The sequence below is a fragment of the Salvelinus alpinus genome, chromosome 29 (genome assembly GCF_045679555.1).
Source record: "Salvelinus alpinus chromosome 29, SLU_Salpinus.1, whole genome shotgun sequence".
NCBI classification, from domain to species: domain Eukaryota; kingdom Metazoa; phylum Chordata; class Actinopteri; order Salmoniformes; family Salmonidae; genus Salvelinus; species Salvelinus alpinus.
In genome coordinates, this window is record NC_092114.1 from 40,927,925 (window position 1) to 40,950,071 (window position 22,147).

The 22,147-nt window shown below is 47.2% G+C and overlaps 1 protein-coding gene across 20 annotated transcripts in view; it reads left to right on the forward strand.

Annotated features, from left to right (window-relative positions):
• LOC139559012 (microtubule-actin cross-linking factor 1-like) overlaps positions 1–22,147 on the forward strand; it is a 259,756-nt gene that overhangs the window by 116,212 nt on the left and 121,397 nt on the right. For 9 of the 20 annotated variants that reach the window (XM_071374606.1, XM_071374615.1, XM_071374609.1 and 6 more), the window contains exons 1-6: positions 13,227–14,949; positions 20,152–20,318; positions 20,410–20,522; positions 20,789–20,895; positions 21,194–21,313; positions 21,656–21,751. In XM_071374606.1, coding sequence (XP_071230707.1) covers positions 13,528–14,949; positions 20,152–20,318; positions 20,410–20,522; positions 20,789–20,895; positions 21,194–21,313; positions 21,656–21,751 — 2,025 coding nt within the window. In that variant the 5' untranslated portion in view covers positions 13,227–13,527. Of the gene's footprint in view, positions 1–1,707; positions 1,786–2,719; positions 2,813–13,226; positions 14,950–20,151; positions 20,319–20,409; positions 20,523–20,788; positions 20,896–21,193; positions 21,314–21,655; positions 21,752–22,147 lie in introns of those variants that run through there. The other 11 variants (XM_071374618.1, XM_071374625.1, XM_071374623.1 and 8 more) reach the window with 3 other exon arrangements.

Consider the following 22,147-nt stretch of genomic DNA (forward strand, 5'->3'; position numbering starts at 1 on the left):
TGTGAGAGAGACACTGTGTGTGTGAGAGAGAGAGAGAGACACTGTGTGTGTGTGAGAGAGAGAGACACTGTGTGTGTGTGTGAGAGAGAGAGACACTGTGTGTGTGTGTGAGAGAGAGAGACACTGTGTGTGTGTGTGAGAGAGAGAGACACTGTGTGTGAGAGAGAGAGACACTGTGTGTGAGAGAGATATATATATATACTGTGTGAAATAGAGATACTGTGTGTGAGAGATATTGTGTGTGGAATAGAGATACTGTGTGAGAGCGTGTACGGGAGGAACTTTTCAACTTACTTTTTAGAAAGCTGGCCTCTTAGCAGTTTACTTCTTGATTAGTGCCTCAGCTGCATTTTTCATTTCCTCCTGCTCTACCTCTTTCTCACGTTCTCTTTCTCTTTGATCTCTCTTTTGGACAATCACCTCATCTTCATCCCTCCATACAATTCTTTCATCCTCCATCCACTCTTCTCTCACTCTCCTCATCCCCCCTTCCCCTCCGGACGGCAGCAGCTCAAGGGCGTGTCCTCGCTGAGGAGGGTGTGTATCTCCCGAGCTCCCCCGCTCATCTTGCTCGGGGGGGAGGAGGTGGAGGATGGAGCTCAGGGAGTACGTTTGACCCCCCCCCCAACCCTCACCCGGATCCTCACACCATAGACAGTGCTTTAAGACTGCATGCGCGTCAAGTGCATTTAAGTTCTATCCCAAGACACACATTTACACGCTGACGTATCTCATGTCTCACACAAGCGATTTCACACGTTCGCGTTTCGCACAGTGTTGTCTCAGCGTTTTCCCATTCAAACACAAACATTCTCAAGTCGCAGACAGCTGCTTGACACGTATACGAACATTGCAAGCACATCATCACCAAAACCTCCTTAGACATTCCTTCAAAGGTTAAATAGGCTTTTTAAGCGTTTTATTTGTCAGCATCTTGACTGGGGCTGTGTAACTGTGGCCTCTTCTCCCCCTGACCTTCCCCTCTCACGTCTCGTCCTCTGAATGCAGTTCTCTGTTTGGCCTGAGTGCTCCTCATAACCCTGCTTCACTACTGGTACTGTTGACTGCAGTGATGACTATACCCAGCACAGCACACTGTGACACACACTCCTGCATCTTGCAATTCTAGCAGCTTTGCTGTGTGCGTTTTCTTTTCTCTGTGTGTGTGTGTGTGTGTGTGTGTGTGTGTGTGTGTGTGTGTGTGTGTGTGTGTGTGTGTGTGTGTGTGTGTGTGTGTGTGTGTGTGTGTGTGTGTGTGTGTGTGTGTGTGTGTGTGTGTGTGTGTGTGTGTTCTGACAGACTGTCAGTGATTGACTGAGTGAATGCGTGTGAGTCAGCCAGCCAAGGACTATGTGTTTGAGAGTGCGGCAGGGGACTGTGTGTGTGTGTGTTTGAGAAAAGTATTAGCCTGCCTAAACCAGCATGGTTTGCAGATGTACCTTTTCTGTGTTGTTACCTGCTCTGCTGTGAGGATGCTTGTTGGCATGTCTTTGACAACAGTTGAAGACAGCGCCCTCTAGGATAATGCTGTGCCATTACAGCGGCCCAGGCATAGCTTTCCCCTCACTGCACTTTGAATTGGGAACGACACTCCTCACGGCTTATGTCTCTCTCACTGGTCAGCATTGTGAGAAGATCTCATGTTTTTTTTTTTTCTTCATACACTCATCTCTCTCTCTCTTCGTGCTTTCCCCCCCCCCCCTTCAGCCCAGAGAAAAGGGTCGCATGCGATTCCACCGGCTCCAGAATGTCCAGATCGCCCTAGACTTCCTCAAACAGAGACAGGTACAACACACACACACACACACACACACACACACACACACAACTGCCGCTTTCAAACCCACTCAATACTTCAGCAGGTACTCACGCGCTCAGCAATACACATTGAGCCGAACTAAAGCCACACTCAGACGTCTGCTGTTGGAAATAGATTTTTTTAAATTTTATTTAGTTTGGTCTATTTTGTCATTTTTAAAACCCCATACAAAGCACATCCATAAATAAAATCATTGAGAGGACCTTTCTCCCGGCCCCCTGTCCCAATGTGTCAGCTCTGCATGACTGGGCCTCCCAGATGACCACAGTCGCACCTCACGCGTCACTGCCCAATGCTGCACCTCTGTCTTAGAGACACCTGCTCCTACTTGACAGGGACTGCATCTCCGTAGCCTTCTTCGGCTTCCTCTCCTGGTTTCATTGCTTTTATGTGCACTGGTGTGAGAAAGCAGGATGGAATCAGGAGGGTATTCACACAAAATATTTTCAGTATTCAATCTTGCAATGGTGAGCAAGAAGTCATGTGATGACTGGTTAATAACATGGAGCACATGGTTACCCAGCTCTGTTCCAGGTCAAGGCTTTAGTTCACCACTAGGCCTGGCGTTTAAATCCTCCCGTTCTACATGTTCCAGGTCAAGGCTTTAGTTCACCACTAGGCCTGGCGTTTAAATCCTCCCATTCTACATGTTGCAGGTCAAGGCTTTAGTTCACCACTAGGCCTGGCGTTTAAATCCTCCCATTCTACATGTTGCAGGTCAAGGCTTTAGTTCACCACTAGGCCTGGCGTTTAAATCTTCCCATTCTACATGTTCCAGGTCAAGGCTTTAGTTCACCACTAGGCCTGGCGTTTAAATCTTCCCATTCTACATGTTCCAGGTCAAGGCTTTAGTTCACCACAAGGCTTGGTGTTTAAATCCTCCCATTCTACATGTTCCAGGTTAAACTGGTGAACATCCGGAACGATGACATCACAGACGGCAACCCCAAGCTGACACTGGGCCTCATCTGGACCATCATCCTGCACTTCCAGGTCTGTGCTGCTCTATGTGTTCTAGTTCTATGTTGCGGTTTGCCACCCTGCTCCGTACATTGTGTTGTGTTCTTGGGTTGTGTACATGGCACGCTGGATACTTCCTGTTGACCTCTGGCCAGGTCCACCTCACAAGAGGTTTTTAACCTCGAGGGTCTTTACCTGGTTTAATAAAGGTTCAATGAAAATGAATCAATAAAAACATCAGATTTCTATGCTGTGTCTAATCTGTGGTTGGTTTGCCAGTCTGCTATGCAACCAAATCGCTTTTTAATAACAGCACTTTTTTTCCAAATAGAGTTTACAGTTCTACAAATCATGATGATTCCCACCTCGTGACATTTGTTAGTGATGCAGCTGTTTTCGGCGACCTCTCTGTCCGTACGGGCTAAAGACAGTCATTTATTATTTCGGCTAGTTCTCCCGGCCATGGTCCGTTGTGGCCTGCAGTCTGGTTCCAGTCACTTAGAGACCGAGGTGGTAACAATCCTAAGAGCTAATGGTGGATACCGATCTCTCGGCCACGTCCTCTACTGTAGTATTGGGTGTGTGTGTGTGTTTGGGCGCAGCTAGATAGTTCTGTGCCAGGAGCAGACTAGATTTAGAAGTCTGTAGTCTATCTTGCCGGTGTGGGAGTTTACTTGACTTGTTGCTTTGTCTGTAGTCGCTGTGCCGACCTGCTTGTTGCAGAGACGGAGACGGCTCTAGGGAAGCCTTATAAGGCTCTGGTTTGGTGTTTGGCACGTGTGTGTGCGCACACGCGTTAATTTCGAAGACACTCGTAGCAGTGTTTTAAAAGATGGACACGAGTGGCTGTGTGTGTCACACAGTTTACCTTGGCATGTCCTTGTGTTGTGGTGGAGAACCACCACCAGGCAGGGCATTGCAGTAGGTCAGGTCCCAGAGCACTAGCACCATAGAGGGACACACATACAGCTGGCCTCAGGAACCCAGGCGTGAATGTTTGGACACTAATCGGTCAAGCAAACCCAAAGCTACCCTTCCTGTATCCACAAATAATACTTCTTCAACTAAATGTTCTCCTTTTTAGAAGTCAAACTTCTCTACAGAAGGTAGAAAAATACAGAAATGAGAGCACCATTTTGTCAGCTCAGGAACCAACCTTTAATTATTAGGTTTTACAATCATCTGCACTTCCCATGCCCGGCCACTATGATGTGCTGTGGGCAAAGCAGAGCGATGATAATATTACCTCACAAGGTGACACCGGCAAGAAGGTTGCCACGGAGACACGCCGCATGACTACGCAGCCACTTCATTCAGCATGATTCAGCAGAATGGTGTGAGCCCAGGGGGAGAAAGGGCGGGAGGGAGAGAGGGGGTGGTAAGTGATGCAGAACGAGGGAGAGAGGTAGAGGGGGATAACTCTGCGCTGATGGACAGAATGGGGGCTGAAAACTACTGTTGCACTGAAGGAGATAGAAGAGGAGGAAATGAAAGGGAGAAGATGGAAGGATAGAGCAGTCGTTTTACAGTTGCGGATACATTTAATCAAACCAAATGTTATTTGTCACATGCTTCATAAACAACAGGTGTTGACTAACAGTGATGGGCTTTTCCCAACAACGCAGAGAGAAATAATTGGAGAAATAATTGAAAAATAGTAACATGAGGAATAAATACGCAATGAGTAACGATATCTTGGCTATCTACACTGAACAAAAATATAAACGCTACATGTAAAGTGTTGGTCCCATGTTTCATGAGCTGAAATAAAAGATCCCAGAAATGTTCCATACGCACAAAAATATTATTTTTCTAAAATTGTGCACAAATTTGTTTACATCCATGTTAGTGAGCATTTCTCATCTGCCACGCTAATCCATCCACCTGACAGGTGTGGCATATCAAGAAGCAGGTTAAACAGCATGATCATTACACAGGTGAAACTTGTGCTGGGGACAATAAACGGCCACTCTAAAATGTACAGTTTTGTCACGCAACACAATGGCACAGATATCTCAAGTATTGAGGGAACGTGCAACTGGCAAGCCGACTGCAGGAATGTCCACCAGAGCTGTTGCTAGACGATTGAATGTTAATTTCTCTACCATAAACCGCCACCGTCGTTTTAGAGAATTTGGCAGTACGTTCAACCGGCCTCACAACCGTAGACCATGTGTAACCACGCCAGGGATTGTCTGAGACCAGCCACCTTTATAGCTGATGAAACTGTGTGTTTGCACAACCGGAGAATTTCTGCAAAAACTCACTGTCTCAGAGAAGCTGAGCTCGTCATCCTCACCAGAGTCTTGACCTGACTGCAGTTCGGCGTAGTAACCGACTTCAGTGGGCAAATGCCCAACTTCGATGGCCACTGGAAAATCTGCCCGGTACAGTTTTACCGGGCAGATTGCTGACAGCATATATGGCGGTGTGTAGGCGAGCAGTTTGCTGATGTCATCGTTGTGAACAGAGTGCCCCGTGGTGGCAGTGGGGTTATGGTATGGGCAGGTATAAGCTGCGGACAACAAACACAATTGAATTTTATAGATGGCAATTTGAATGCACAGAGATACCGTGCCGAGTTCCTGAGGCCCATTGTTGTGCCATTCATCCGCCGCCATCACCTCGTGTATCAGCATGATAACGCACGGCCCGTGTCGCAAGGATCTGTACACAATTAGTAGAAGCTGAAAATGTCCCAGTTCTCCCATGGCCTGTATACTCACCAGATGTGTCACTCATTGAGCATGTTTGGGATGCTCTGGATCGATGTATTTGGCTAAGGTGTATGTAAACCTCCAACTTCAACTGTATATATGTATGTGTATATGTGTATATATACAGTTGAAGTCAGAAGTTTACATACACCGTAGCCAAATACATTTAAACTCAGTTTTTCATAATTCCTGACATTTAATCCTTGTAAATATTCCCTGTCTTAGGTCAGTTAGGATCACCACTTTATTTTAAGAATGTGAAATGTCAGAATGATAAATCATTCTCTCTATTTCAGATGGTATTTCTTTCATCACATTCCCAGTGGGTCAGAAGTTTACATACACTCAATTAGTATTTGGTAGCATTGCCTCTAAATTGTTTAACTTGGGTCAAACGTTTCGGGTAGCCTTCCACAAGCTTCCCACAATAAGTTGGGTGAATTTTGGCCCATTCCTCCTGACAGAGCTGGTGTAACTGAGTCAGGTTTGTAGGCCTCCTTGCTAGCACACACACTTTTTCAGTTCTGCCCACAAATGTTCTATAGGATTGAGGTCAGGGCTTTGTGATGGCCACTCCAATACCTTGACTTTGTTGTCCTTAAACCATTTTGCCACATCTTTGAAAGTATGCTTGAGGTCATTGTCCATTTGGAAGACCCATTTGCGACCAAGCTTTAACTTCCTGACTGATGTCTTGAGCTGTTGCTTCAATATATCTACATAATTTCCCTCCTCCTCCTATATTTCCCTCCTCCTCCTATATATATATCATAACTAGACTATAACTATATCATATATATATATATATGAATGAATGAATGAATGAAAAATGGTCATTAAGTACTCATTAAGTACCCTTTGTTTAGGCAAGCCTGAATTAGTTCAGGAGTAAAATTGGCTTAAATCACATAAGTAACATGGACTCACTCTGTGTGAAATAACAGGGGTTGACATGATTTTTGAACGACTAAACCTCCTCATACCTACTGTACGTCTGTAAGGTCCCTGAATCAAGTGTTGAATTTTAAAAAGTCAGTTAAGAACAAATTCTTATTTACAATGACAGCCTACACCGGCCAAACCCGGACGACGCTGGGCCAATTGTGCACCACCCTATGGGACAACCAGTCACGGGCCAGTTGTGATTCAGCCTGGGTGAAATTGGATTTCAAGCACAGATTCAACTACAAGGACCAGGGATCTTTTCGAAAGCCTCATGAAGAAGGGTAGTGATTGGTAGATGGGGAACAACCATAACAAATCAGACATTGAATATCTCTTTTTAAGCATGGTCAAGTTAATAATTCTGCTGTGGATGATGTATTTAAACCATCGAAAGATGCAGTCGTCCTTCTGAGCTGAGCTGCAGGACAGGAAGGACACTTCTCAGGCGATGGGGATTTTAAAACGGCTACAGAGTTCAATGGCTGTGATGGGAGAGAACTGAGGATGGATCGACAACATTGTAGTGACTTCACATTAATGACCTAAATGACCGAGTGAGAAGAATACAAATAAACATTATTAAAAAAATATTCCAAAACATGCATCTTGTATGCAACAAGGGACTAAAGTAATACTGAGAATTAAAAAATAACAGCGACGGTATTCGTAGACTTTCTGGTCTAAATGCAAAGCATTATATTTGGGGCAAATCCAACACACCACTGAGTAACTGCCTCTTTATTTTCAAGCATGGTGGTGCTGGCTGCATGATAGTATGGGTATGCTTGACATCGGCAAATACTGGGGAGTTTTTCAGGATTAACGTAAACGTAATCGAGCTAAGCACAGGAAAAATCCTAGATGAAATCCTGGTTCAGTCTGCATTACACCAGAGACGGGGAGAGAAATTCACCTTTCAACAGGACAGTAACCTACAAAACAAGGCTAAATCTACGCTGGAGTTGCTTACCAAGAAGACACTGAATGTTCCTGAGTGGCCAAGTTACAGTTTTGACTTCAATCTGCTTAAAAATCTATCTATGGCAAGTGATTTAAATAGTTTTCTAGCCATGATCCTCAACTTCTTGATAGAGCTTAAAGTATTCTGAAAAGAATAATAGGCAAGTGTTGTACAATCCAGGTGAGCGACGCTCTGAGAATTACCCAGAAAGACTCACAGCTGTAACCGATGACAAAGGGGATTCTAACACGTGTTGACTCAAGGAGATTAATAATTGCGCATCGACTATATTTGAGTTATTTAATTTTGTATTCGTCTTTAGATCATGTTAGTGCTTTGTGTTGACAAATTACAATTGAATCCGTTTCAATCCCACTTTGTAACACAATAGAATGTGAAGAAATCCAAGGGGTCTGAATACTTTTGCATGGCACCGTAGATGAGGATAAAGTGACTAAGCGACAGGATGGCGTGTACGAGTCCAAAAGTGTTGGTGCTAAAAAGGTTCTATGCAGCTAGCCCAGGTCGCTGTTAAGGCAGAGGACACAGAGACGGACTGCACAGTTTCATAGTGAGCGCTTAGAATCTGTTTACTTCAATTCTCAATTTCATCCGACTGAATGTTTAAACAAAACAAGATAACCAATCCTATATGAACATGATTTTATTGAATAATAACACAAAATACAGAAACTGAAAATGACAGACGAGTACATCAACTTAATGTAGATTACATATGGGATTGTGAACATGTGTAAAAAGTCTGAACAGCACATTATGATCTGGGATTTGCAAGGAGCAGCAATGTCATTGGGAGTCACCAGATGGCATGCTAGAAAGCACATTAATTTATTGTAATGATTACGGGTAAGGATATAGGGTTTGGTTTTAGCAGGTAAAATGTGGGGCCAGGAAGCACTGCAGGGCCAGGAAGTAGGGAGGGAAGTTATTCCAGCAAACTGTCCCCCTAAAGTTCGCTGCTGATTGGACGACTCTGTCAGGCCAAAAGGAGAATTCGTCATTGGACGCAGCTCTGTTAGGGGTAGAACCACAGGCCTATGACTCCACACTCTGTCATGTCTAGTTAAGACCAGTTCTTCATTATTTCAAAGATGTGTCACGTTAGCAAAGCATTCTCTCCGACTGCAGGCTAGACAAGTTGCTGTCTCGGCGGTCCTTCTCAACACCAGCCACTTCAATTCAATTTTCGAGAGAGACAGCCCTGCTCCGGCCCTCAAGGCAGCGATGTCTGGCAGTTGTCCTCTACTCGGTACTTAATCCATCAGTTGAAGTCAAGGTTTGGCTACGATGTTCACTCACCTAACGGATAATAGTTGTCTCTGTCGTTGTAAATAAGAATTAGTTCTTAACTGACTTGCCTAGTTAAATAAAATAAAAAAGGACACCTTCCCCAAAAAGTGTTGTTTTACAACAATATATTCTGGGGACAAGCCTTGTAGTATACTATATGGATCATTGCACATGTTTGTGACCTACCTACAGCATTGAAAAATGTATATCACTATGTAAATTCAGTATGCATAATTTACCCTGATGCAACAGTGATTCAAGGTTGGCTGCAGCTCCTCACTTTGACCACTAGGGGTCACCAGTTATCCTAGCTTCATAGATGACCTGGCGCACTAACAATGCTCTCAGCCAACAACACCCCACCCCTCTCACAAACCCCGCCTCTCCCTGAGCTGTGGCTGCATGCGATTGGCTAATCCACTCTGGCCTGGCTCTTTTAATTTGTGCATATCAAATTTTATTAGTCACATGCGCCGAATTACAACAGGTGTAGACTTTCCCGTGAAATGCTTACTTACAAGCCCTTAACCAACAATGCAATTGAAGAAATAGAGTAAAGAAAATATTTAGTAAATAAACTAAAGTCAAAAAATAAATAATAAAAGTAACAGAACAAAATTACATAACAATATCAAGTCTATACACAGGGGGTACGGTACCGAGTCAATGTGCAGGGGTACAGGATAGTCAAGGTCATTTCTATAGACCACCTAACCTCCATCATTTAGAGGGTGAAACAGCAAAACCGACTTGAAATCAGCTTTTGTGTTTTATGTTGTGGCAGAAAGAATTGCATAGTAAATGTGACAGCTTTCAGGTAGCTAATTGGTAGTTGGAGGCTTCCAGCACATCATCTCATATCCATGGTGAAGGCCTGAAGGCCTCAGAGACCTGATTTCGGCTCTTATTGTCTGTTTTCCACTGTGGAGGTAATGGGAGAGCTGTGGATTGGACTCCTCTACAAGTAGCTGATCTACCATCACCGGAGAATACTATGCGTTTGTTTGTAATGGTATTTATTTTGGGTCTGTGGGTAGATCTCTAAGCTGCCATACACTGCCTCAGGTCCTTGTGTGTGTGTTTATTGATGTGGACTGTGTGTGTGCCCTGTGTGCGCTCATACAGTTGTCCACCACCCACACACACACTGAGATTTGAGTGTTTAAGGTGTGTGTGAGGGGAAAAAGCTTTAACTGGTGCAAAGGCTCTCTTGCGTTCTCTCCCTCATTTCCCCATCCCTCTCTTGCCATTACATCCCTCTTGCTCTTTTCAGAAAGTGCTCAACACCCACCCTCCTCTCTTGCATCCTTCCCTCTTCTTCAACTTTTTTAATGATCTCGGTATTGCAGAGAATCAACACCGATTTATTTTTCTGCAGCAGCTGGCCAACCTGGGAAGCTTTTGAGTCGTGTCTTTGTGGAGCCCGACCCGATTTATCGCTTCACCGATCTTAACAGCTGATATTGGCCTTTTTACCAATACATCGGTGTCGGATACATAGTAACCAATATTCAATACTTAGTATATATCGTGCTTATCTAATAATTTGTGGCCATTTTCATGATGTCATTAAGAAATGTACATCTGAAACACATTTCTTGGACAAGTGCTATTTTGGATGACAATTTATGAGAACTCAGTGTGGAACTTTTTCATTTTCACTGCTGTAACAGTCTATTTAAGCGATAAGGCACGGGGGGGGTGGGGGGTGGTATATGGCCAATATACCACGGCTAAGGGCTGTTCTTAGGCACGACACATCGCAGAGTGCCTGGATACAGCCCTTAGCCGTGGTATATTGGTCATATATCACAAACCCCCCCTGATATACCACGGCTGTCAGCCAATCAGCATTCAGGGCTCGAACCACCCAGTTTATAATGGAGGATATATCATATCAGTAAACTTTGGCCCCCCCCCCCAAAAAAAAAAATCTATCTGTATCGGACCCCCCAAAAAATAGCATATCGGTGTGTGTGTGTGTGTGTGTGTGTGTGTGTGTGTGTGTGTGTGTGTGTGTCTCATACCAAGAGAGCAGTAGAGAGTATGCCAGAGAGAGAGCGAGAGGAGGAGGAGGGAGGAACGAGGAAGCGGATAGGAGGAGGAGAAAAGAGGGTGGGAGAAAGAGAGCTAGAGAGAGCTGCAGAGGTTGTGAAGATAGAGCGTTTTCCTCTCTGCCTGCGAGCGAGGGAGAGCACGACCGAGAGAAGCCAGCGACAGAGAGCGGAATACAGGGCTGCCTACTGTTACGGTGTCTCCCGGTTTCCCTTGGATCTACAGACCTCGGCTCACACATACACACGCAGCTGATTGGAGGATCGCCCAGCCCTGCAGGCACACACACACACACACACACACTCTTGCTCTCTCTTCAGCTGCACACACACACATTTTGCGTCTCTCCCGGGAACGCTGTGTTTATTGGATCAATCCGACCATGGCTGTCTGACGGGGACCTTGTTCTCCCTTCATCCGGATCCCCATCTCCTCCTCCATCTCTCTCTATAACCAGCCAAGGAGCTCCAGACTACCGGACTTATCCTCTGCCTTTGCCTTACCCAGTCAGCTGTTCGTTTGCAGGCAGCGTCAGGAGAACGGCTAAAGCCGGAGGATACTGGACCTTCCCTAACCAAGTCTAACCCAGTTTAGCCCAGCCTCCTGTAGCCCAGCCCAGCCACCACTGCTAATTCCATTAACCAGACCAGAGGAGACGAGTGGAGAGGGAGTGCCTTTTTAACCAACTGCCTGTCTGTCTGCGTGGTTGTCTGCAACCAGACCCTCTTTGCATGCACGCCTGTGGCCTCACACTGGGAACACATACAGACCTGGATGATTGTGGATGCTGGTGTACTGGAGCAGGGTCGAAGACTGTCAGCAGGGATGCCTGAAAAAGCCTGCCTGGCTGACAGACAGTTCTAAGGTTGGAGATGGACTGAGGGGTTGGTGATTGGATAGTTCCAGCCACCAGCACGATCTCCCAGCAATCCTCCGTTGGAGGGGGGATGAGCTCAAGGCCGGTATCAATGGGGGAGCCACGTGACGTCTGGAAAGCTAAAGGTTGGGTCTCTACGCCCTTCCTCGCCGTGCTCTGGATTTAAACCTGATATAGCACCAGAGACCAAGCTACAGGAACCACTACCAGCTTCCCGAGTTGTCTGGATTTTCTCTGAGACAACGCTGCAGGTATCTTACCACTCCTAATGCAATGTGTGATTGGTAGTCATTGAAGGATAATGCAGGACACCTACCATTCAGGATCTCTTCACCTCTCTTCCTGGTCCCATGGTTACCCGTATCACTTGGAGACTTTCAAGTCCGCACCGTAGCGTTGCCCTAACGCGCGTTCAACGCCCCCCCCCCCCCCCCCGTAGGTTTCCTTCGTCCTGAGACCTCTCTGTGGTTAACAACCGGGGAAAACTGAAGGAGATCAAACGCCACCTGACGCAGCGACTCCATGAACAGGGGGGATGGCGGGGAATGGCGAGGAGTCTGAGTCGCGGCCGTCGAGGCTCTGATTTTGAGTTAACAAGCTGTCAGAGTATTGGCTGACTGTCCACTATCACCCACCACCAATCTGGATGGTGGATATTAGCACGCTGTCTCGGCAGAATGGGACACCACCGGCTACTACAGAGCTAATGCCGTCTCCACTTCTACTACTATGACTGTTGTTGGCCGTTACGGCGCTGACAGCATTAACATTATCGCAGGAGCGGAGAGTTATTAATAATATATGATTGTGGATTCCTGGAGGCGAGCCTGGATAAAGTACGTGGATTACAGTACCCCCGGAACGACAGGGAAAACAAATTACCAACAAACTGCGTGTGTGCAGGATGGCGGAAGCAAAGTGGAATTGCAGATGACTGGATTAATTTTTTTATTCCGCTGCCGAGCGACTGCGGTGATGTGCACCGAGTCAGACACATTGCATGTGTGAGTGTGTGTGTGTCCGACACTGTGTTTGTGTGTGTGTGTGTGTGCACTGCAGCTCCCTCGCGTCTCACACTCTGAGGAATTGCAGAAATGAGATGAGACGAGCACTGATTCCATCGCAGGCAACGCCAGAGACCCCATGGACTTCTCTCACGCACACGCCGACATTGTGTGTGTGAAACGACTGATGCGCTGAAGAGGACGCTGCAGTGCTCTGACTCACCGTCTCACACATCAGACTCTCCTAGCCTCGTTCAACATGTAGTATGTATGAGCCACGTTGACTTTCGTTCTCACCTGCCAAACTTTGGAGGAATGAACGACTAAAGCCTGAAGCCAAATCTATTTTCTGGTAAGCTGTGCTGAGTCTGCTGACGTGTTTCTGCCTCGGTGTCCTTGACGTTAGTGCTGGGACCCTGCTGGGACGTCCGTGACCTGCCCGTAGAGGCATAGCGACAGTGGGGGGGGGGGTGGGGGAGAGCAGACAGGGCTGACAGCGGTGTTGGTGAGGCAACAGCTGCAAAGAGAGGAGGAGGAGAGGGGGAGGGAAGGCGGGGAGAGGAGCAGCTACGGACAGACGAGAGCTGTGACACGCAAGCCTGCAGCATGCACCTCGGCCGGGTGGACTGAACCAGACCCTATGAGAAGGTGACGAGAGCCCACATCCCGTCTCGCCATTGTCACTTTCTATACTCCTGGCAAGCAACCATAGCTAAACCTGCTGTCACTAACGTCACACCGCGAGCAGGTGTCACATTGATATCGCTTTCGTCCGTCACTCTCTGCTACTCTGGTGTGCCTGTCCACCTGAGTGTCTGTTTTTTGCGTTCTATTTTTGCCTCCTCTGTCCTTCCCTTGCCTCAGTCATTCACTCTGAGATGGGAAGCTCGATGGGTTGTGTGAGGCCTCCTAGGGAGGGAGGACACGGCTTCCCCCCACTGTCCCCCAACCCCAAACGGCGCCTCCGCTTCCGGCGTAAACGCAAAGGAAAGAAGCACCAGAAAGGAGGGTCGTCGGTAGGCTCGGAGGTGGAAAGCGTAAGGATAAGCAACATACCGGAGGAAGAGGATGAAGAGGACAAAGGCACTGTCACGGAGGCAACCACGGCCTCGTTCAACACCATGAGTGACGTCGGAGCCAAAATCACCAATTTAACTGTGCCTCATGTCCAAACGCAATCCAGACTGCCCCTTCCCAGTGCTCTCTGTACGGACTCCACGAGTGACAGCATTGGGGGGTTGGGTGGTAGCAGAGTGCTGGAACTATCCCCTGAGCCAAGCCCAGTGTGGAGAAGGCTGTCCTACCCCGGAGCTGGGAGTGAGGAAGGGGGGACGAGCAGTACCATAGAGGCCCCAAGCAGCCAAGGGCAACCCAGTGAGTACCCCACCCCCACCCCGACCCCAGATAACCCTGACCCATCTTTCCCGTCCCAGGTGCACACCACCCCTGGTGGGGGTCGCGTCTGCAAAGTCAGGGAGCGAGAACAAGGGGTCCTGGAGAGGCCTTGTATACGAAGACCCAAGAAAGAAAGGGAACGGGGGAAAAACCGAGAAAAGGAGAAAGAGGAGGTGGGGGATGAAGGCGGGGTAGCAGGGACGCTGGGGGTTGCTTTTAACAACCCTTCGGCAAAGGAGCGCAAAGGGGTGGTCCACATTCGCGAGGTGGAGGGCCGGCTGTGTGTTGTGAGGACAGTCTACCCCAGTGACTTTGGGTCCCCGGTTTGGAGAGGGGACAGTTACCATGACAAAGAGGTAGAAGTAGAGGTATGTGCCGAACCTCCAGCCGCGTCCCCTGTGACTGGGAACATCCTCAAAGTACATCTTTCTGAGGAGGACAGCAGGAGAGCCAAAATGGATGCCAGGACCACTTTCCTTATGGGGACCCAGGAAGCTACAAAAGTCAAGGAACTCAGTCTGGATAAACCAGCGCAGGTCCAAGAGGGACTATTAATACAGAACCCTCTTTCCTCTGCCTATGCCAGCGATCTGCCCCGCACCTCCCCAGAGACGGGGGGAGCCACCCAGCTAAGCAGGTTTGGCTTGACCCAAAGGAGAGCCAAAATGGACACCTCAGGTCTCAATATGACAACCGACCTTATGGGGACCCAGGAAACTACAAAAGCCGAGGGACCCTCGGTACAGGACCCTCTGTCCTCGGGCTATGCCAGCGACCTGCCACTAACCTCCCCAGAGGCAGGGGGCGCCACCCAGATAGACTGGGAAAGCTCCAGAGAGGGACTGGACTCTGCAACTGACAGTCCTCTATCTCCACCCCAGGTCACCACAAAGCAGTTCCCTCAGGTCAGGGGCTTTTTTCTCTCTTTCTTTCTCTTTTCCACTCGCTCTCTTTTACTCCTGGAAATGTAGGCTCCATATTTGGGGGCTTGTCCAGGATCAGGCCGAGAGAGCATATTTCTGAATGTCCGTTGCCCTTTTACGTCTTGTATACTACTGTCATACGTCTTTGTGTGAGAGAGATCATTTGTACATTTGTGTCTTTCTCTCTCTCTGTGTGTCTCTGTGTCCTGGTTGTCAGCCCTGCAGAAGGTCCTCTTCATCCTTCCGGAGTCTGTCTCCAGAGCCTAAACGCCACAGCACAAACCTTCTCTGCATCTCTCCCCCTTTTCTCTTTCTTTCCCTCTCTGTCTTTCTCTCTCTTTCCATCTCATCACTCATTATTTTCCTCACACCACCCACTCTTTCCTCTGTTACTTCTGACTGTGTGTGTGTGTTTTTCCTTAAATGGCAGGGTTCCTGACAGCATACTGTAACTTGTTATTTTGCAATGATTGTTTTATGAGATCATACGGCTCAAACAATGGGGTTTATGTGTGCCTTTGGGGGGGGGGGGGGGGTCAAGTAATTATATTTCTATGCCTACTATAGTGTAGGCCTTTAACCACACAGTTGCTGGTGACCCTTTTACTGTTGTTACCAATAATCAACCTCAGTTGATAATGGAAGTTAGTTGATCTAGACCTTTCTTGCTCAAAGTGCTTTACATTGATCTGTAGCGCCCTGCCGTCAGTATATTATGATGCTATGTTGTCTTTGGGCCTGTGTGTCTCACTTGATGCGCGGTGCTGAGTCACAGGGAAAGCAAGACCAACACACACACACACACAGTTGCTTAGAGCCCGGTCTCCACAAAGGCTCCCTTTTACGAGTGTTTTAGCTAGGTAACGATCAATACTTCTGTCTCTTTCTCGATTGTGTGGGTGGGTGTGGTGTGTGTGTGTGTGTGTGTGTGTGTGGGTACGTGATGGCTGCCTTTTTGGCCATGTCTGGCCTGCCCTCATCTGAATAAATAGGGTTTTCAGATGCGCATTCATCAACACTGTACTGCTGCATCTAGCCCCAGAGGGGCATTCCAAATACATTATATCCCTCCCATTCGCTCTCTTTCTCTCTATCCTCTCTTTTTGTGTATTTTGTCTGTCTCGTTCCCGCTTCCCATCAACTATCTAAATATCGCCTCTAGAGGTCGACCGATTACTCGGCATGGCCGATTTTAATTATGGCCGGTTTCATGTTTTCATAACAATCGGTAATCTGCATTTTTGGACGCCGATCAGGGCCGATTACATTGCAATCCATGAGGAGACTGCGTGGCAGGCTGACCACCTGTTACGCGAGTGCAGCAAGGAGCCACGGTAAGTTGCTAGCTAGCATTAAACTTATCTTATAAAAAACAATCAATCTTAACATAATCACTAGTTAACTACACATGGTTGATGATATTACTAGTTTAACTAGCTTGTCCTGCGTTGCGTATAATCAATGCGGTGCCTGTTAATTTATCATCAAATCACAGCCTACTTCGCTAAACGGGTGGTGATTTAACAAAAGCGCATTCGCGTCAGGGTATATGCAGCAGTTTGGGCCGCCTGGCTCGTTGCGAACTGTGTGAAGACAATTTCTTCCTAACAAAGACCGTAATTAATTTGCCAGAATTTTACATAATTATGACATAACATTGAAGGTTGTGCAATGTAACAGCAATATTTAGACTTAGGGTTGCCACCCGTTTGATAAAATACGTAACGGTTCCGTATTTCACTGAAAGAATAAACGTTTTGTTCTCGAAATTATAGTTTCCGGATTTGACCATATTAATGACCTAAGGCTCGTATTTCTGTGTGTTTATTATATTATAATTACGTCTATGATTTGATAGAGCAGTCTGACTGAGCAGTGGTAGGCAGCACCAGGCTTGTAAGCATACATTCAAACAGCACACTACTGCGTTTGCCAGCAGCTCTTAGCAATGCTTGAAGCACAGCGCTGTTTTTGACTTCAAGCCTATCAACTCCTGAGATTAGGCTGGCAATACTAAAGTGCCTATAAGAACATCCAATAGTCAAAGGTATATGAAATACAAATGGCATAGAGAGAAATAGTCCTATAATTCCTATAATAACTACAACCTAAAACTTCTTAACTGGGAATATTGAAGACTCATGTTAAAAGGAACCACCAGCTTTCATATGTTCTCATGTTCTGAGCAAGGAACTTAAACGTTATTTTTTTTTACATGGCACATATTGCACTTTTACTTTCTTCTCCAACACTGTGTTTTTGCATTATTTAAACCAAATTGAACATGTTTCATTATTTATTTGAGACTAAATAGATTTTATTGATGTATTATATTAAGTTTTAAAAAAGTGTTCATTCAGTATTGTTGTAATTGTCATTATTACAAATGTATATATAAAAATCGGCCGATTTAATCGGTATCGGCTTTTTTTGGTCCTCCAATAATCGGTATCGACGTTGAAAAATCATAATCGGTCGACCTCTAATTACCTCGTCTCTATCCCCCTGCATGTCCTCCATGTTCTCTTTCTCCCTCCTCCTCTCTCCGTCCATCCCTCTCTCTCTCTCCGTCCATCCATACCCCTCTCTCCATCCCTCTCTCTCTCTCCATCTCTCTCTCTCTCCATCTCTCTCTCTCTCCATCCCTCTCTCTCTCTCCATCCCTCTCTCTCTCATCCATCCCTCTCTCGCTCTCTCTCCATCCCTCTCTCCATCCCTCTCTCGCTCTCTCTCCATCCCTCTCTCTCTCTCCATCCCTCTCTCGCTCTCTCTCTCCCTCTCTCGCTCTCTCTCTCTCCATCCCTCTCTCGCTCTCTCTCTCTCCATCCCTCGCTCGCTCGCTCTCTCTCTCTCCATCGCTCGCTCGCTCGCTCTCTCTCTCTCCATCCCTCTCTCGCTCGCTCTCCATCCATCCCTCTCTCTCCCGTCGCCCTTTCCTACTTCAAAGGATCCTTTCTTTAAATGGAGACTATTCTGAGCCCCAGGAGGCAAGTGTATCATAGCAGTGTACAGTAAGTGTGTCGTAGGCCTAGCGTTTCTAGCCATTCTCGTTGATGGTGATAGCACCACCTTGCCGTCTCTCAAGCGGTGCGTGCGTGAGGCACTCTATTCTATGTTAAGGCACTCTAGAATCACATGAGCCGGTGAGAGAATGAGTCCGAGCACAGCACACACTGAACACACTTTGATGTGTGCATCCTAGGGTTCCACCATCTTACAGAGCATTCATAGTGTGTCTGTCCGGCACGTGACTCCTGGGGGGGGGGCAGCACGCGAGCCCTGGCTGCTCGCGTGTGTGACGGTGTAGCTGTCTGTTAGTGTTTGTTAGTGTCTGATTTAAGCGTGATGTCACCAGATAATTGACACCATGTGCCCTGTTTTTGTAGTGTAAAATCGCTACCATATGTTACCCAAAACAACCGTATTGCTCATAATACCTGGATCAGAATTTAGGATAAACACGTCCATGAGAAGGTGGTAATTATGTATGACGATTTCAATTGACCAGCGCAAACATGTAGTATGCGGTCCAATCACCAGCTGCAGTATTCTAAACAGGTTATGGGTTGCAGGGGGGGGAACTGAGCTACATAGGATGGTACAGTACCTGGGTGTCGAATGGTAGAGTGAGGCTGTGCTTGACTCGTTTATTGTTTATTGCCAGTCACTGAAGGGCTCAGGGCCAGAGTCAAATAGATGGAGTGGCCCTGTAGTTGGATGTCCGTGCCTTAATAATCTTTACTATAAAAGACTCACGTCACGGAGGAGCTGTGTGTTTTGGGGTACACACAAGGTGTGTGTCTGTCTCGGTGTTTGCCGTCGGTTTGTACTGTATGTGCGCGTCATGTGCATGTTTTGCCTTGTTTGTTTACGCAGGCCATGGGTTTTGCTCTCCCGCTCTCTCGTTTGCATGCCATTCCTCCTCTCCCTCGCTCACCCCCCCCCCTCTCTCTCTCTCCTTCTCTTTTGGTTGTTGCTGCAGTCTCCTGGCACTCACTGGACTTTCATTCTGTTCTATATTAGCACTCGAGAGAGAGAGAGAGAGACAGACAGACAGACAGACAGACGGAGGGAGGGAGGGCCGGCAAGACGGGAAGTGAGAAAAAGGATGACGGAGGAATACTGATGACAAGAACCAGGCACTGCCAGATACTGCATCTACAACAGCCACCCTTTGTCATGATGAACAGATTAAAGAAAGAAAGACAAGTGTAGGGAAGGAAGGGAAACGAGTGGGTGGGGGGGGGGGTGAGGTGGAGGACGGTTGGCTTAAGTAGGTTATAAGCGCTTTGACCTCAAAAAGAAAAGAGGGATGAAAAAGAGGAGTGAAACAGCAGATTGATGTGAAGGAGAGACGGACGACTCAAAACAAGGAAGTGTCTGAGGAGATCAAATCAAAAACAGATCAAATGAGGAGAAGTGACAGAGATTGAAGGGGTGGGCTGGAAGGAGGCCGAACGAGGGGGGAGGGAGAGGGGGAGATTGTGGTGAGAAAACAAGCTAATGAGCTGGCCAGAATAATGAGAGACCGAAGGAGAAAAGAACGCTGGCTCGGGCTTAAGGCCTATTGGTTAAAGGACAGAGCAGTTGAAGGATAGGAACAAAGACGACAAGTTGAATCAAAGTGAATAGAAGACTAGCACGTTGATACAATTCTGCTGACTCACTGTGTGTGTGCGTGTACGTTTGCATGTCACGTACATCCGTGTGTGCGTGGGCCTGTGTGAACTATGGGTACAGCGATTGTTCATTAGTTTGTCATGACACTAAAGATATGTTTGAAACAGTGTAATGAATGCCCACCGTGGGTTACAGTCGGGTAGTAGGACAATGTCATGAATATGAGAGGATGATGTAGTCTGCAATGAGTGTCTGTCCCTAAAGGGAAAGGGTGTGCATCCCTGCCAGCTGTTGTGGCTTTTATATAACACGTTTTTTCCTTACCATGATTACACAGTAAGAGCAGGCTGTGTAATCATTTTGACCAGCAAATAGTAGTTATTTGGAACCTTCTACCAATACTTATGGATGGATCCAAGCAAAGTCATCCCAATATGTATGTTCCATATTCATTAACCCTCACCTCTCCTCTGGTCTCTCCTGATCCGACGTTTATGAGTGGGGAGTGTGTGTGTGTTCATAATGAGTGTTTCCTGTACGAACCATATCCTCTCTGTGTTCCAGATCTCAGAGATCTACGTGAGCGGTGAGTCAGGGGACCTGACGGCGAAGGAGAAGCTGTTGTTATGGAGCCAGCAGGCCTCAGAGGGCTGGCCTGGCCTCCGCTGTACCAACTTCTCCTCTTCCTGGCGCGACGGGCGCATGTTCAACGCCCTGCTCCACCGATTCAGGTACACACACAATCACCCACTGAGATGCATGCAGACACACACACACACGTTCAGTTCTGACCCCCCTGTCTCCCTCTCTGATGGTCTCCAGGCCAGACCTGATTGACATGGAGGTGGTGGCGCAGCAGAGTAACCTTGACAACCTGGAGCAGGCCTTTGAGATCGCCGAGTCGCTAGGGGTGACCAGACTACTGGACGCTGAAGGTAACCGTCTGCCTGCCTGTCTTTGTCTGCGTCTCTGTCCGTCTGTGTTTCTGTCCATCTGTCTGTGTACTTCTAGCCTCCGGCCGTTCTACGGTGTTTAAAGGTCTGGTATCGTGAGAGTAGTGTACATCATGATACTGTCTGTGTTCCTCTGTGTTCCGTTGGTCTGCCTCTCTCTACCGTTTATAACGTGTTGACCTTTCCTCTCCCCCTTTCATCTCCCCGTCTCTTCCTACCGCTCTCTCTCTCTCTCTCTCTCTCTCTAGATGTGGACGTTCCGTCTCCAGATGAGAAGTCGGTCATCACGTACGTCTCCTCCATCTACGATGCCTTCCCCAAGATCCCAGAGGGAGGAGAGGGCATCGCCGCACACGTATGTTCTTCTCCTCTCACGTTCACTTCAGCTTGTATCAATGTACAGTTGTTCAGTCTGTGTGAACGAATGCATGGCTGTACTCTTATTGGCATGACTGCTCAAGGGACATCATGTTGCCAAAGCTCTGGAGCCAATAATGGACTCCATTGATCGCAGTCTGCAATTGAAGTATATTGATAGCTGACTGTCAATGAACCAGTCCGATACTCCCTCTCTGTCTCTCTCTCTCGCTCTCTCTATCTTTCTCTTCCCCCCTCCTCTCCCTTTCCTCCTTCCCTCTTTCTCTCTCTCTCAGGAGGTGGATCACCGCTGGGCAGAGTACCAGTCTCGTTTCTCCACGCTGCTCCAGTGGAGCAGGCAGCACACGGCACTCATGGCCAACAAGAACTTCCCACTTAACCCTGTGGAGCTCAAGGTGAAGAGGGAGGGAGGGAAATGGTCAAGAAAGGGAGTACGGGCGATGGAGAGAATAAAATAGGCAGAAGGGAAGGGTAGAAAGAGAGAGAGGCAATAAGGGGATGAGGGAGAGGATGTGGGTAAAGATGAAAAATAAATGTTTATAAAGCATCTCCGAGTAGGAGTGCTGATCTAGGATCAGCGATTTAGATAATCATGAATATGATTATATAGACGGGGGGGGGGGCTGTTCCTAGATCAGCATTACTACTCTGAGATGCTTTATGAATACGATTCTTTCATAAAGACAGTCTGTTATTGACATCTAGGCTTTTGTCAACACCCTGTCACTGTCCCACAGGCACTTTACAATGAGTACGTCCATTTCAAAGAGACGGTGATCCCTGCCAAGGAGCTGGAGAAGAGTGGCGTTGAACACCTCTACAAACTGCTGGAGGTAGGCGATGGAGGGAGGAAGGAAGAGAGACTTTTGATTTCTAAAACCTATTGAGACTCAATAACCACAAGCGCTGTAAAATGTCAGCTCAAACCTACATTGATGGTAGACACCGATTTACCATCCGAGAGACTGAACTACATATCCAGGCAGATACTATTATTACCCTTGAGGACACAGCCTCATTTCAACAACATATCATATTATGGCATGTTTGGCTGGCATTAGTCTTGTAGAAAACTGAAACTCATAAACTCAATGACCGACAAAAGAGAGAGAAACATGGAGAGATTGACAGAGAGAGATGGAGAGCGAGAAAGAAAAGGATTTGAAGAGGTGACCTGGTTTCTGCCACCACGAGCGGGCCACACTGTGTGTGTGTGTGTGTGTGTGTGA